General features: G+C 41.0%; 1 protein-coding gene across 5 annotated transcripts in view; it reads right to left on the reverse strand.

The window, feature by feature from the left end:
* gstcd (glutathione S-transferase, C-terminal domain containing) overlaps positions 1-17998 on the reverse strand; it is a 61174-nt gene that overhangs the window by 30408 nt on the left and 12768 nt on the right. For all 5 annotated transcript variants that reach the window (XR_008570652.1, XR_008570654.1, XR_008570653.1 and 2 more), the window contains exon 4: positions 15432-15525. Coding sequence is in view for 2 of the 5 variants with exons in the window: in XM_054778715.1 (XP_054634690.1) it covers positions 15432-15525 (94 nt within the window). In the remaining 3 variants the exon portion in view is untranslated. The remainder of the gene's footprint in view (positions 1-15431; positions 15526-17998) is intronic.

Here is a 17998-nt window from a genome sequence, read left to right on the forward strand (position 1 = left end):
TCCCATGACGGTTCCTCCAACTTCTTCTTTTCCAGTTTCCACTGCCTGAGACATTCACTAAGTGCTTCATCTCTTGGGGCCATCTTCCTGATGTATTTGTGGAGCTTGGATGTTTCGTCTTGGATAGTGGTCCTGATGCTCACTAATCCTCGGCCTCCCTCTTTGCGCTTAGCGTATAGCCTCTGGATACTGGATTTTGGGTGGACCCCTCCGTGCATGGTGAGTAGCTTCCGTGTTTTAACATCTGTGGTCTGAACTTCCTCTTTTGGCCAGCTTATTATCCCAGCAGGGTATCTGATCACTGGCAGGGCATAGCTGTTAATTGCCCGGATCTCTGTGTATGTATGTATGTGTGTGTGTGTGTGTGTGCATATACAGACCCTTTCCAAAAAATTAGAATGTCATGGAAAAGTTGTTTAATTTCCATAATTCCATTCAAAAAGTTAAACTTTCATAGATTATAGATTCAGGGCCCACAATTTAAACGATTTCAAGTGTTTATTTGTTTATTTTTACATAATTTGGGCTTCCAGCTCATTAAACCCACGAAAACAGGAATTCAAAAAATTAGAATACTGTGAAGAAATCTTCCCAAATTTTTCAGGGCATGAATGTTTTAAACTAAGTGTCACACATTAATCATCTACTAAACTCAAATCACCTGCACAGGCTTCCTCAGGTGTCATTAAATTGCTTCAGTTTGGTTCAATTGTCTCAGTTGGGTTCAATATGGGGAAGACTGCAGACATGACAACTGGCCAGAAGACCATCATTGATACCCTCCATCGGATGGGTAAGCCACAAAAGTTCATAGCTAAGGAGGCTGGTTGTTCACAGAGTGCTGTGTCCAAGCATATCAATGGAAAGTCTAGAGGAAGGGCAAAATGTGGCAGGAGAAGATGCAACAGGAAAAGAGATGACCGTGGGCTTAAGCGGATTATCAAACAGAAGATTCAAGAATCTGGCAGAGATCCAGAAAGAGTGGAATGAGGCGGGAGTCACAGCTTCAAAAACCACCACATTCAGACGCATCCGGGAGATGGGCTACAACTGTCGGGTTCCTCGGGTCAAGCCACTTCTGAACCTGAGCCAACGTAGGAAGTGTCTCCACTGGGCCAAGGAGAAGAAGGACTGGACTGTTGGCCAGTGGTCCAAGGTCCTCTTTTCCGATGAACGTAAAGTGTGCCTTTCATTTGGGAATCAAGGTCCAAGGGTTTGGAGGAAGACGGGTGAGGAACAGAACCCAAGCTGCCTGAGGTCCAGTGTGAAATATCCACAGTCCGTCATGATTTGGGGTGCAATGTCCGGTGCAGGTGTTGGTAAACTCTGCTTTCTTAAATCCAAGGTCACCGCAACAGTCTACCAGAATGTTTTAGAGGACTTCATGATTCCTTCTGCTGAGGATCTGTATGGAGATGCAGATTTCATCTTCCAGCACGACCTGGCCCCTGCCCATACCGCCAGAAGCACCAAAACCTGGTTTGATGCCCATGCCATCACAGTGCTTGACTGGCCAGCCAACTCACCGGACCTAAACCCCGTTGAGTATCTATGGGGTATTCTCAAGAGGAAAATGAGGGGCACCAGACCCAACAACAAAGAAGAGCTGACAGCAAGCATCAAGGAAATCTGGGCTTCCATAACTCCCAGGCAATGCCACAGGCTGATTGCTTCAATGCCACGTCGCATCGAGGCAGTGATTAAGGCAAAGGGATTCCCAACCAAGTATTGAAGATTGACATATCGTTTTGAAAGTACCATATTTTGATTGATTTGATGTGATCCTAATTTCTTTCTTTTTTTCCTGCAAAAACTGAGAAGTAAATGGTGATTTCTTCACAGTATTCTAATTTTTGCATTCCTGTTTTCGTGGGTTTTATGAGCTGGAAGCCCAAACTACGTAAAAATAAACAAATAAACACTTGAAATCGTTTAAATTGTGGGCCCTGAATCTATAATCTATGAAAGTTTAACTTTTTGAATGGAATTACGGAAATTAAACAACTTTTCCATGACATTCTAATTTTTTGGAAAGGGTCTGTATATATATATATACACACACACTGAAACAGCTGATCCCCACAACCAGTGATTTATAAAGGAAAATGTTAAAAATGATCAGGGGTGCCCAAACTTTTGCAGACCACTGTATATACACACACCTACACACCCACACACATACACACACATATATAATAATTTTAATGAGTAGTTTTATTCCAAATAAAATCAGAACATTGTAGTTATCAATCAAAATAATAGCAGCAAATTCCTCTACTTTAAACAATACAGCTTTAACTAAAAATAAATTACAGCTTTCCAAAAATAACATAAATCAAGGCACAAGAAAGACAAATGTATTCTTATATAAAATATGTAATACATTAATTATCTACTCAGAGATGGGTGGAGTCGCCAACAAAACAACTGTACTCATTTAGGAGTATTGTTACAACAATTTTACTCAAGAAAAAGATATGTGATGTTACACATATTGGTATCGGTTGATATCGGAATCAGAAATTGAGAGTTGGACAATATTGGCATATCGGTTATCGGCAACAAATCCAATATCGGACATCCCTAACATTATTATAATATATTATGTTTTTGTTCCATAATTTATTAATTATTAAACAATGTCAACATTTATTACAAGTTTAGTAATCAACAAAAACAGAAAAAAACATTTGTAATGATCATAGTAATAACAATTTAGAAATTTTATGAATCAAAAATGTAAAAAAAAAAAAGTGTTGTTAATATTTTAAGTCAATTCCCAGTAAGTGCAGGGTCAGTGTGCTCTGAAACTTAAAGGCATTACCCAAACGCAAACATGTACTGTCACATACCAAAACGTCTAAAAATGATTTGTCAAGAGCTTAAGCCCTCATTCATTCCCCCAGGTATTTTCCTTGTCAAATTGGCAGACAGTGAGCAGAATGAATGCATGTCAACCCACTTCCACAGTCAAGGATTCTTAAAACCACACAAATAAGATATAATGGGAATAATAATGACATATAATTGATATTGATGTATCAGTAAAAACAATTTTATGTGTGTGCACCTTGTTCTACATAAATACTATAAGTGTAACCACTATATGACATTATGACCATTACCCTTTTGGCTACCCTTCACTGAGTAAACCAAGTCCAGTCTGGTAGCATGGCTCCTTTGAGTTGGACTTTGGAATTGATCCATTTTGACTGTGCCACAGGCATGTGGTTTATGCTGAACAGCAGCACATTAACTACTCCAGTTTAAAGAAACAAATGACCCAAGGCTCAGCATAACTCATCTACAGATTTACTATGTCCACGAGGAAAACAGCTAAACAATTTTGTCGCTGGCCCTGATACGGACTGCACAGCTGTAACCATAAACAACAGCAGTGGCTGTAAAAGGTCCTGATAGCGGCCAAAGTGGTATAAAGTGGTTTAAAAATGTTACAAGCAATCGGTTTCCTGCAAAGTGATGCTGAAAAACACTAATAGTCTTACACACAGTCATATCTATGTTGAAAAATACTCGGAGTGCATGGTTGTAGACGGCCACAATGAATGACGACTACGGCGCATCGTACAACTGTTTAGTATAGGTCCAAATTCTTTCCACCAAGAGCCACATACTGAAAAATGAGAGGATGCAAGGGCCACTTTGATATTTTTGAAAACAACACATCTAGATATGTTAAGAAGTTATATATATTTCATGAAAAAACTGCGTCTCAGCCTTGTGATATGGGTGGAAAGCTCTTTTTTCCCCTCTAATTTCTGCTGGGTTTTTTTCCCTAAAATATTTCAACTTTGTTCTTAAATAACATCCATAAATGTTCTTTTCGTAATATTATTAATTTACCATTATATTTTTATTTTATTCCCATAATATTAACTTTTTCTCCCAATTTAATTTTCCAAAAATTACAAGTTTGTTTTCTTTGTTTCTCATAATATTATGACTTTCACCAAATACCATCCTTTTTCTTTAATATTTCAATTCTATTTTACTAAAATGACATTTTTCATATACATATTTTTCCTCATAATATTACAAGTTTTTTCTCGTACAATTTTTTTCCATTAGAAAACAACTTTTGTTTTGTAATATTTTGACTTTATTATTGTCATAAAATTACAGCTGTTTTTCATTTCCACTGTTTTTTTTCCCCCAACTATTTCAATTTTCTTCTTGTAAACTTTCTTGTCATAATTATAACTTTGTTCCAATAATATTTTGACTTTATTCTCGTAACATTGCACCTTTTTCTGCAACCTAATTTTCCAAAAATTACGACTTTATTCATTGTTTTTCATAATATGACTTTAAAACATTTTTTTCTTTAATATTTCAAGTTCATGCTACTAAAATGTTTGTTTTCCTCATATTACAATATTATTATTGTAAAATTACAACATTTTCTCATTTGATTACGTCTTTTTTCTTAATATTTCACTTTATTCTTTGTAATTATTGCTGATTTTTACTGTTATTTTTGTGGTTTACTTGTTAAATTATATTTTTAGAATGTGCGGCCAATTTAAAAAAAAAAAAAAAACGCCGGGGCCCCTGGGCCGCACTTTGGACACCCCTGGTATAGGTATTTGTACCGATACCTATACCTATACCTATTATGTTCAACAATGAAACTGTACCTACTCTGAAAAAATGTCATATCATTACCAAAATTACATATCCCATGTTGACATCTCTGCTAAAAAGCAAAATTTGAATGTGATTGAAATAAAACTGTGACCTGCGTTCTGCTGTAATCACCCTTGGACAGACTGGGAAAACAATGGCGGAGTCAAGAAGACAACTTTTACGGCTGTTTATTGTGTTCCCGATGTAAAAATGTAGTCAAACCACACAAAAAATGTCAAAAATTGTGAATTTTTTACCAAAATAATTAAAATGTTGAAAGAAATACCTTCTTTGTTCTTCAATCACCAACTCAACAACCCTGAATGCCTGGAAAAGGCCTCCTCATAGACCCCAGGCCCCTGCCACTAGAGCAAAAAACCCCACAAAAACATCAATTAACAAAATATACACAAAATACAACCTGTGTGAACATCTTTGATACCACCTCCATGGATTCTGTCTGAAGTGCAAATAATTACATGTTTTAACACAGTGGTTGCCAAACGTTTTACAGTGGCGTACCCCTTCAGACATTTGACATGAAGCCATGTACCCCCTACTCCTGCACACTTAAAAACAATAAACCTTTTTATCGTAATTAACTTGAAATATTGAACATAATTAATTGGTAAATGAATTGGTATGGTAAATCTGGGTAAAAAAATGTGTATTTTGCATTGTCTGATTTTGATCAAGTTTCACATCAACACTGATAAATAGAGTAATCATCCTACAAGTATTAGAGATATTAAACATAATTAATTGGTTAATTTATTTTCTAGTAATTCCGGGTCAAAATTTTGTATGGTTACATTTTGATAAAGTTTCACAAGAGCACTGATAAAGAGGTAAGTAATCATCCTACATAGCTCTTATTCCAGTCTGATGTTGACATCCTTCCGTTTGAAAGGCTTGAATTTGAGCTTCACTTTTTTTTGTCCACTCACGATGGCTGTGGTTTAAGTCTGCATATCAATTTGATACCCAGTGGAAAGTTTAACGATCACGATATAGTAGTATCTGAAGTACAAAAATGCATACAACCAACGACAAAGCCTCATTTTAGGGGGAAATCCCCACTCACAGTGAACCAATATGAATGAAATCTTCAAGTTTAAACAATCTTGATGTACAAAATAATCATTAAACTTACTTATTTCTGCTTCATTCTCCTTGCACCATGAGGTGTTCAGGCTCACTTGTAATTATGAGTGTTAGGCGCTATTTTTTTATTTTTTATTCACATACCCCCTATTACAATTGGCGTCCCCATGGGGGTACGCGTACCTCACTTTGGGAACCTAGGTTTTAACAGACATCTGAAATACTTGATTTGAGCTAATTGAAGCTTAACCTCATCACTTTAGAGCAATTTTCATTCATGGATGGCAATGGCTTTAATAAAAATGACTTGGCACCACAAGGGTGATGTTCACTTGAGAAGAATGAGGCATTAATCAAGGGGTTACTAAGGATTCAACATGATATGAAAGCTGATCCATGCTATAGTTTAACCATCAAAATCTCCTGCGGTGGTATGCTGAGCGATGCAAGCTGTGGTTTGTGTTGTTCTGTAGACACAACAAACACACACATTGTACACTAGTGTAAGAAGACACCGTGAGGGAGCGAAAAACAGTGAAGGACAACAGCTCGGCTGTGAGCCTATCACGTTGCCATCACACAGACGCTGCGTTTGGGCCACTTGTCAAACAAACACGACTCACTTCTTGCCCAAGGTACAATTAGAGTAGTGCAGACCACAGTTTCCCCATTATGGTAATGCAAATAGTTCAGTGATTTTCAATTATTTTCTGTCATGCCTTCCCTAGGGGACAGATTTTTATTTTTTTTACAGACCCCCGATTTGAAATACAGTAACCCCTTGCGGCTTTGTGCTTCAAATTTTGTGGCTTCAATCTATCACAATTTTTCAAAAATATATTCATTACTTAATCATCACAGTTTTGTGGTTAAATATTGGACTAATGGTTGAATTAGTCCAAAAATATGCATATTTTAGCACATTTTTACATAATTTTGCCTAAATTATAAGGCATTCAAAAGACACATTCAAAGACGTGATATGTAGTAGGGATGTCTCGATCCGATCTTCAGGATCGGGAGTGGCTGCCGATGTGCTGTATTTTGAAGATCGGATAATATCGGCTTCCGCCATGAGATCGGGCTGATCCGCTTACTGTATCACGTTCGTAACTCTGAGCGACACTCCAACATGTTAAGTGCAGTAATGTGCCTCAAAGCTGGTTGCCACTCGACTCAAGCCACCCGCAGGAAGAAGAAAACGCAACACCACCATGCAGACATGTCCGTGGTGTACCGTAGTGAAGCTAGTTTCACGTTGGATGCTGGATATTTGGCTGCGTAGCTACAGCGGTAGTTCACCCTCGCTGTGCTCGGACTGCTGCGTCATGGTGGCGGGAGCTCGCACCGGAAGTGCTGCTCTACCCGCTGGTTGTTTATACCAGGGGCCGCACAAAACACTACTAAACATGTCAAAATGGAAGGGAAAAACCTTGGAAACTCCTCTGTTACGGAGCGTGAATAGAAGCTTGCTTAGTTTAGCTAGCGCAGTGGTGTGTGTGCGTGTGTGACTCAGGCTGGATGAGTATATTTTCAACGTATTGTCTGGAGATCGGGAAAACCTGGGTTCGATTCTCCCTTCTGTGTGGAGTTTGCATGTTCTCCCCGTGTGTGCGTGGGTTTTCTCCGGGTACTCCGGTTTCCTCCCACATTCCAAAAACATGCATGTTAGGTTAATTGGAGACTCTAAATTGTCCATAGGTATGAATGTGAGTGTGAATGGTTGTTTGTCTATATGTGCCCTGCCATTGGCTGGCGACCAGTCCAGAGTGTACCCCGCCTGTCGTCCGAAGTCAGCTGGGATAGGCTCCAGCATGCCCCCCCTACCCTAATGAGGAGAAGCGGTATAGAAAATGGATGGATGGATGGATGTGTTTTACATAGGGGCATACAGACGTTTGGAATTACGTTTTTTATATTATTTTTCTCTTGTCCAAAAAAATGGCTTCGTTGTGTATTACCGGAGAGCTCTATGATTCATTGAATGGTGATTTTTAGGCCACTATCATTGTTTCAGTCCCCATTTATATAAAAAAGATGGCGCCCTCCGTGGCAGACGTCTCTGTGACACTCTCCCGTGTTTTTCTATTTTTTGCTATTTTATTGTTCATTTTGGACATTCAACACACTCACGCAGTACATTACAACAGGGAGACACTTTTGAACATCGGCAGGGTTCACCATGAACTTTCATTTAGCCTCTCAGACTTTGCCTTTCTTCTGCGCCGGGAGAACGCAGCAGCCTGCGGCCCCGGTGAGCTGAATACCCGGCGAGCAAAGCATCCGAGGCGTAAACGAGGCAAGCGAGCCGGCCTGCATGCTAGGCTAAAAGCTAGAGCGACTAGGCCACCGCTACCAAGCTTGCTGCTAGCCAACGTCCGCTCTCTTGAAAACAAGATGGACGAACTACGAGCAAGGATTACAGCTCAACGTGAGATCAGGGAATGCTGTGTCCTCACCTTCACAGAAACCTGGCTGACGGAGGATATACCGGACTCGGCGATCCAGTTGGAATCATTTGCTGCTTACCGGGGAGATCGGACTTTAGCGTCTGGTAAACACAGAGGTGGCGGCGTCTGTGTTTACGTAAACAAACGGTGGTGCACAGACGTACAGACGATGGAAAAGCACTGCTCGCAGGACATTGAGCTGCTGATGGTGAAATGCAGACCTTTTTATTTACCTCGTGAGTTTAGCGCTGTGTATTTAACTGCTGTTTACATCCCACCACGAGCTAACACTGCTAATGCACTAGGCCTCCTGCATGACATCATCGATAAACACGAGACCAAACACCCAGACGCTGTATTCATTATATCTGGCGATTTCAACCACTGTAACCTCAGGACTGTCCTCCCCAAATATTACCAGTATGTGAGCTTTCCCACAAGGGAAAATAACATCCTGGACCAAGTCTACTGCAACATGAAAGGTGCTTTGAAGGCTGTTCCAAGACCCCACTTTGGAAAGGCTGACCACATCTCTATATTCCTTTATCCAACGTACAGACAACTTCTCAAAAAAGCTCCCCCTGTAAGTACAGCAGTTAAAGTATGGAATGAAGAAACTGATCAAGTACTTCAGGACTGCTTTGGCTGCACAAACTGGGATGTGTTTAAAACTGCAGCGGGGAGGGAAGATTGTACTGTTGATTTGAATGAATATGCTTCTGCTGTTACTGGCTACATTAGCACATGTATAGAGACTGTTACCACCACCAAGTATTACAGAAAATACCCTAACCAAAAACAGTGGATGAACTGTGATGTAAGGGCTAAGCTACGTGCTCGTTCGACTGCATTTGTCATGGGCACCGCTGATGACTACAAAGAGGCCAGATATGACCTGAGGAGGTCCATACGAGAGGCCAAAAGACAGTACAGACAGAAGCTGGAGGGCTACTATTCCACCTCAGACCCTCGGCGCATGTGGGCGGGGCTCCAGCACATCACAGACTATCGACAGCAGAGTAGCGTAGCCACGTCCAGCCAAACCACACTTCCAGATGAGCTGAACGAGTTCTATGCCCGCTTTGACACCCAAACTTCTGATGAGCAGAGAGGGTGGCTGAACCTGGGGAGCACACAGGACGCACCTCTCATGGACGCACCTCTCATGGTGACATCAGCTGATGTGCGCAGGGTTCTAAACAAAACAAACCCACGAAAAGCAGCAGGCCCAGACAACATCTCAGGACGTGCACTTCGGGTTTGCTCATCAGAGCTAGCTGATGTGCTTGCTGACATATTTAACCTGTCGCTTGCACAAGCATCTGTACCGACATGCTTTAAGTCCACCACCATAGTGCCCATACCCAAGAAGAGCAACGTGACCTGCTTGAATGACTATCGCCCTATAGCACTCACTCCTATTGTTATGAAGTGCTTTGAAAGAATAGTCATGACCCACATCAAAAAGAGCATCCCGGCGGCAACTGTGGACCCTCTACAGTTTGCATATCGCCAGAACCGGTCCACGGATGATGCAGTCAACACTGCCATCCACACAGCCCTTTCTCACCTACAGGGCCAGGACACATACGTCAGAATGCTATTTATAGACTATAGCTCCGCTTTTAACACAGTCAGCCCCCACAAACTCACAAATAAGCTCCTCACACTTGGCCTGTCTCCCTCCCTCTGTAACTGGGTGTTTAACTTTCTCACAGGCAGACCCCAGTCAGTCAGAGTCCACAACCGCACATCCAGCTCAAGAATTGTGAGCACTGGGACCCCACAGGGGTGTGTGCTGAGTCCACTCCTCTACACGCTCTTCACCTACGATTGCGTGGCCTCCCAGAACAACACCAGCATCATTAAATTTGCGGATGACACTACAGTCATCGGACTGATCACTGGTGGTGTTGAAACATCATACAGAAGAGAGGTGGCGGACCTCATAGCTTGGTGTCGTGATAACAATCTCCTTCTCAATACAGATAAGACTAAAGAGATGATCATCGACCCAAGAACAAGGGAAAAGGAGCCACATAGACCCCTGTTTATTGGTGAGACTGAGGTGGAGAGGGTGAAAACCTTCAAGTTCCTTGGCACACACATCAGCGAGGACCTCACCTGGTCTCACAACACCCAACAAATTCTGAAGAAGTCCCAAAGGAGACTGTACTTCCTGAGAAGACTGAGGAAATTTGGCATGTCCACCACAATCCTGAGTTGCTTCTACAGATGCACTATCGAAAGTGTCCTTACCGCCTCCATCACTGTTTGGTACGGTAACTGTACAACACGTGATAGGAAGGCACTCCAGCGGGTGATCAAGACCTCACAGAACATTGTTGGGGCAGCCCTCCCCTCACTGCAAGACATTTATACATCTAGAGTCCTACGCAGAACACACAACCTCATCAAGGACAGCACACATCCACAACACTCATTATTCACACTCCTACCATCAGGCAGACGCTACAGGAGTTTGAAGTCCAGGACCACAAGGCTGGCAAACAGCTTTTACCCACAGGCCATCAGGCTTCTCAATGAAGCACTCACACACGCCACACGCAACACACACTCATAGCACTTTATTTATTTATTTATTTATTTGTATTATTTACTTGCATTAATGTCTCTTCTGTTGTTGCTTAATTTCTTGGTATTTATGTATATGTGTTTATGTTTCTTATGTTCTTATTCTTTCTTGTGTTTTTCTTTCTTTTCCTTGGGAGAATGAACAGAATAAGATTTTCATTGCATGGTATAACTGCTGTTTTACCATGCACATGACAATAAAACTCTCTTGAATCTTGAATCTTGAATTTGTAGGCCACAACCAATGCAATGGCAACCACCATTATTGTAAATCATTAAAGATAAAATGAAAGTAGACTTTCAAGATTCAAGATTCAATTGGGAACAACTCAAATCATGCCTCTGAAGTTTACTGGGTATGTTTATTTCCAATTTAAAGACTCTCCCCTTATAGACTACAAGTAGTAAACCCAAGATAGTCTGATCTCTAAGGCACAGCCCTATGATGAGCTGTGATATCCGCTAATTATTCCCATAAAAGGAGCAACAGTGACAGCACGTAGCCTTCACCAACAGAGTTCAGAGTTCACTTCAGAGATTCTTGACTCCAAGCTCCTTGAAAGTCACTGGCACCAATTAACAGCATTTTCTTGGAAATGACAGTATTTCGACAAATGTTCACTAATAATTAGGAATGAAAAGAAGATCTCACCTCATAAGAAACAAGTCTCACCAAGTGGGAAGATATTTCCATATTTTATTCAAAGGTACAACATACAGTACAAAGGACTGCTCTACGGCTGAGCTGACAGTAATTTGTACTGCGTCCTGAGGGAACAACATCAAGTCAATGATTATCTGAGGGGAATTCATAAACCTTGACTGGAATCAAATGCAGCAATTATCTCAATGCACGTTTAAGCGGTGACACGTCTGAGGGGAAATCACGTCTCTTGCATTCAGCCAAATCTATTTAACAACTGACGAACTTTCTTAAAACAATCGTCTTCACGTTCCCAAGATGCTGTGAAAAAATGCATTGTTCACTAAAAAACTAAACTAAACGTAATGGATGTGGCGGTTCTAATGTGCCTCACGGTTCCATCTCGTGACTAAATGAGCCGATCTCTGCATGTGTGCATGCGTGTTATTAGTTCTGACCCAACAAATGACGCCGTATGTCCCACGGAGTCCACCAAATATCCATAACGACTTATTCAAAACAAAGTGAAAGGGACATTGGGGCCTGAAGCAGACATGCATGTTTTGAAGGACAGTTCTAGCAGTTACTGGAGATATAGTACACCCTTCATATTTCAGTAAACATTTTTATTACAGTATATCTTCTCAAGCGAGTACACTATAAAAAATAACTTAGCTATATTAATGGTGTTCAGTGTACAGTTTGAAAAACAGAGTACTTTACTGAAAATGGGTCAACACACAGCCACAGTATCCTAAATAGCTGTCAACGTAAGTGTTGTTCCCTGCATTGTTGTTAGGGAACTGGGTGAGCATTGATTCATTGAGGGTAAACATGAAATGATAAAAATTGGGCCACATGGCAGTTTTCCAACATGATACCAAGCCCAAACACACCTCCAAGATGTGCCTAGCTGAAGGTGAAGGTGAAGGTCAGGGCCAAGTAAGTCTCCAGAAATGATTCTCAAGCACAAGGTGAACGAACTTAAACACTTTTCTGCATAAAAATCAAAGGTTGGATAATTGACAGAAAAGCAACAATGTGACAGTGATGTCATGGTATTGTGTCATAGCAATTCATCCATCCAACCATTTTCTTCCGCTTATCCGGGCCCAGCTCACAGGGCAACCGTCTCAGTAGGGAAGCCTAGACTTGCAAATCTCTGGCCACCTCTTCCAGCTCCACCGGTGGGACATCAGGGCGTTCCCAGTCCAGCTGTGAGACGTGATCCCTCCAGCGTGACCTGGATCTGCCCCAGGTCCTCCGCCTGGCCGGGCATACCCGGAGCACCTCACCAAGGAGGCGTCCGGGGGGCATCTGGAGGAGATGCCAAAGCAACCTCAACTGGCTCCTTTCTCGTTGTGAAGGAGCAGCGGCTCAACTCTTGAGCTCCTCCCGGGTGACCAATGACCCGAGTCCAACCACCCTACGGAGGAAACTCATTTCGGCCACTAGTATCCTCTATCTGATTCTTTCGGTCACATCCCAAAGCTCATGACCACAGGTTAGTGTCGGAACGTAGTAAATTGAGATGTTTGCCTTCTGTCTCAGCTCTCTCATCACAGCGACCGCATTACTCCACACTCTGCACTGATATCACTCTCCAGCCTTCCCTCACTCGTGAACAAAGACAGTGAGATACTTGAACTCCTCCAGGGGTATAAGGGATTTCCATGATGTGCTGTTATGTATTAATCAATGTTAATAGTCCTCAACTGATTGATTTATTAGGTCTCTTTCAGCACTGACACTTATATTCTGAGGGTACTGTAATGTCTCGTTCCTTGAAGCGGCTGTCGAACCATGTTATGCTGAGCAATCCATCAAAATACATCTATCCCCTATCTGATTAATATCCAGGACGAGACAAACGGCGGCAGTTTCTACTCTGCCAGTTCAACTTATGTTATGCTCTTGGAAGCCAAGAGGAAGACGTGGGACCTCATTGTTGTTGTCTCTCAAAAATAAGCCCCGGAGGACCCGACAGCGACATGCCTCAACTATGACAACTATGTGGTCTCCTCATCTGTTGTGCCTCCTTGTTTTGTTCTCCCGCCACCATCACCCCTGGCCTTGTTGATCTAGATAATGGTTGTCTCTCAGCCCCATATCTCATCTATCACTCCACCATTCTAGCCTGATTTAGCTATACCTGCACAGCATTGTTGGCATTGTGTACTCTTATGCTTTGGCGCGTATTTGCAATGCTATCTATGGACACTCCCCACTGTGGTTAGCAAAACAATCAAATGTACAGGACAATGAATACTACGTACATTTTTTACATACCTGGGCTAATTTCGCAAGGCAGTTGGGGGTAAAGGTGTGTAATTACCCAAAACAATCTTGCCAAGGTGAAAACTTACTTTTTGTGCCTTATTTGCGAACACCAAATAAGCGGACAAACAAGTAGTTCCAGGCAATTGTGTTTTTTTTTTTTTTTTTTTTTTTTTTTAAAGTAATTCACTTCTTTTTACGCTTCAAAAAGGATTTAAAAAAAAAAAGCCACCTTCGTGATTCGTGATTAAGTTAAGAGTGTTTAAAGGGGCCCTATCTTATTTTGCAACTTTTCTGACTTATGTATCCGTTTAAAATGTTGTACTTTTGTTCTACATGATGTGGAAGTGCCATATGATGAGGTTGGTGTGTCTTTAAGTTATCTCTGGTTTCATTTTGATGCCACTCCTAAATCTCTTCAATTGTCGGGAACAAGAAAATACAGATTTCCACGAGATCTAGTGAATTTCTCACGTCACCGTTTTAGGAAGTCTATGTATAGCAACTTGCCGGGTGCCCAATGGCAACCGGTGACCGCTGCTCAGTATCGTATATTGACAGTATTGTCACCTGTTATTGAAAACGGCAGCCAGAAAGTGTTTTTTCAGATATTGTGTATCAAAACTGGAGTATGGCAGCAATGGGCCTTATTATTTTTATACTTTTATGAGATGTAAGAACGTTAAACTACATAATACTGTACAATTAATAATTAATAAAGGCCTGTGCAGTCAACATTAAAGTATAGGTTAATGGGGAGAGTTTAACCCTGGAACAGATTATTGTCTTAATCCTGAGATGTCCTTTACCTTTTTGGCGTACCACTTGCATAACAAACTTCTCACAAAACCAATACAAGGCTTTTGTGCTGACTTTCAGTTTCAAAAGCTTTTTGGTAGGATTTTTAAACCCTATTAAAAAGGACAATGATTGTGGATGAAGTCGGGCACTTTTGTCTTAACCACCAAACGTTATTGTTTGTAATATAGTGATCTGGCACAAAGAGGACACAAATATACCAGAGTGCTTTTTGCCATTCTCATGAAAGAAATGGATCATCCCAGAGAACCTGCTTGTGTTAGATTAGCTTCTTAGGTATATTTGTGTTCACAGGAAATGCTGCAATTTGGCTACATATGCGTGAGCATGTGTGTCTATAGGAGCATCCACAGTGGAAAACCTACTCTCACGGTTCAGGGCAAATTGTCTGCCTTTTGTCTCCGGTTTAATTACACAATGGCAAAACTCTGGTGCCTCCCAGCCACTGTGATGCTGCACAACGAGATAGCAACAGTGTCATTGAACCAGATTAATAGAAAATAAATGGCTGAAAGAAAAAAACAAAAGACGCTGTAAAACATGCACTAATTAAATTCCGCAAAGACATGATCACTAGTGGTTTTCGATTGAGTTGGAGGGTCATCTGATATGAGGTAGTCAGTATTTTTCATATTGCTATCTTTTCCAAACTTCTTCACTTGTTAGGAAACTACTCCAGTGTGAATTCAATCGCCTCCAACAACAGTAAAAGTCTTGTTAATGAGAAGAACTATAATGGAAGAGGTAGATATGAAGACAAACAACACTGCAGGAAGTTCATGCTACCTTTCCGCTTACCTCTTAGTTACTGCTTAATCATTCAAATAGATTATAACTACTGTTTGTACAACAGAAAAAGTGAAGACACACAAGTCAGACGCTTGAATCTAAGGTACCTTCAGTGGGGCTGATGGCGTCTGGTAAGCTGTCCCACGGGAGTGTCCACTCAGGATGAGGATGAGGAGCGAAGAGCGCCACTATGCCACTTTCCTATGGGGATGTGCACAAATACATGTTACCATGGAAACGCATCATATAGCCACGAGGCACAGCTATACACCTGAGAGGGTAAACACGAACTGTGTACTCACACTTGAGGAGTAATAAAGGTATCGGGATGCAGGGTCAGACAAACACGTCGACACTAACCAATGCTTATAATTGAATGCTTGTGTTTTGTTTTTCTAATCATGAGTCAAGATAGAGTCATAGAGCTATATACTGTCGTTGGCTGAAGAAGTTGCTTTGTTGATACTGAAAGGCAGGTATGCATGCAATTACAGTGGTGTGAAAAAGTGTTTGCCACCTTCCTGATTTCTTATATTTTTTGCATGTTTGTCACATTTAAATGTTTCATATCATCAAACAAATTTAAATATTAGTCAATGACAACACAACTGAACACAAAATGCAGTTTTGAATGCAAATTTTTATTATTAAGGGAAAAAAAAATCCAAACATACATGCCCCTGTCTGATGCCCCCCCCCCCCCCCCCCCCCCCCGTTAAAATATAACTGAGATTAATTGAGATCTATCAGTCTGGAAAAGGTTATAAAGCCATTTCTAAAACTTTGGGACTCCAGCAAACCACAGTGAGAGCCACAAATGGCGAAAACATGGAACAGTGGTGAACCTTCCCAGGAGTGGCTGGCTAACCGAAACTACCCCAAGAGCGCAGCGATGACTTATCCAAGAGGTCACAAAAGACCCCACAACAAAATACAAAGAACTGCAGGCCTCAGTTAAGGTCAGTGTTCATGACTCCACCATAAGAAAGACACTGGGCAAAAACAGCCTGCAAGAGGAAAAACACTGATGAACAATAAGAACATTAATGCCTGTCTCAATTTTGGCAGAAAATGTCTTGATGATCCCCAAGACCTTTGGGAAAATACTGTGGTCTGACAAGACAAAAGTTGAACTTTTGAAAGGTGTGTGTCCCATTACATCTGCCGTAAAAGTAATGCCTCATTTCAAATAACGAACATCATACTAACAGTAAAACATGTTGGTGGTAGTGTGATGGTCTGGGGCTGTTTTGCTGCTTCAAGACCTGGAAGACTTGCTGTGATAAATGGAACCATGAATTCTGCTGTCTACCATGAAATCCTGAAGGAGAATGTCCGGCCATCTGTTGGTGACCTCAAGCTGAAACCAACTTGGGTTCTGCAGCAGGACAATGATCCAAAACACACCAGCAAGTCCACCTCTGAATGGCTGAAGAAAAACACAATGAAGACTTTGGAGTGGCCTAGTCAAAGTAATACATCCTACTGAGGTGCTGTGGCTGAATTACAACAATTAGTTTGATGATCTGACACACGTCACAAAGACACAATTGTGACAAACATGCAAAAAAATAAAAAATCAGAAAGGAGTAAAACACTTTTTCACACCACTGTATCTATGCCAGGGCTTTTCAGTGTGAAAAGAGAATTCCCCTATGATAATAGCTGGGGCCTCTGTTATCCCCCGGAAAACTGATTTTCTGGAGTAAATTTTGCAGAGTTTTCTGCTCACCTCTGCCTACGTTTAATTGCTCACTGTGGAAACTTAAAAATCATTCAATTTTGCCTTTGACATAACTATAGTTAGCAAGTTTGAAAAACATGTTTTCAAAATGGTTTTATTTATTTTTCTCAGGCTGCTGCACCTCCCCTTAAGTCCTCTGCAGTCTACCATGGCAGGCCTACCTCAAAAATATGAATAACTACAATAACAAACATGACAAACAATCATTCACACTATTTTTACTTACTTCATTTTTATAATAACATTGGCGTCTGAAAACCGTGCTGCATTGAATGCACCAGCCAAAAACGAGGCACACTAACAAACGCCAATGGATTTATAACACGTGTGCCCACACAACACTCAAAACTTAGCATATTAATATGTGGAGTAAAATTATGGATCAGACTGAGTAGAGAAATCGAGCACCATTCGAAAAGAAAATACATTTCAAACATTTAGGATAAAACAAGAATTACTATAAGGAGACACATTTTATCAGAGTGGAGAATGAGGGCAGTGAGAAAACAGGCTGCTGCAGCACACTAGAGGTTGTGGAGTAGGCACAGCAACAAGGTAAACAACAGGGTAAGATAACATTAGCATACGTATTTATTTTTGTCATTTCTAGCCATGTCCTTGGTTTTGCTCGTGGAAGTGCCATTGTCATTTTACAACTGCCTTCAAACACTAAATTCAAACAACATTTTCGGTTTTCTACTTTGCTGCAAAACTCTCTATTCAGGAAAATATATTGATTCTAGCATTTAATTGCTCTCATGTTTTATGGAAGGTTCCGTCTCATTTTAGTCCTTGAATTACAAATAACTTCAATCAATAGCTCCTTCTCCAAAGCAGGAAACTTCAGGAACTTTCCTATTTACCCTGGTATTTTGAAATACCCCCGTGTTTCCACCAAAAACTACCCAGGTAAAAAGGTTACCCTAGCGG

The sequence above is a fragment of the Dunckerocampus dactyliophorus genome, chromosome 6 (assembly GCF_027744805.1).
Source record: "Dunckerocampus dactyliophorus isolate RoL2022-P2 chromosome 6, RoL_Ddac_1.1, whole genome shotgun sequence".
In the NCBI taxonomy this organism is placed as follows: Eukaryota; Metazoa; Chordata; class Actinopteri; order Syngnathiformes; family Syngnathidae; genus Dunckerocampus; species Dunckerocampus dactyliophorus.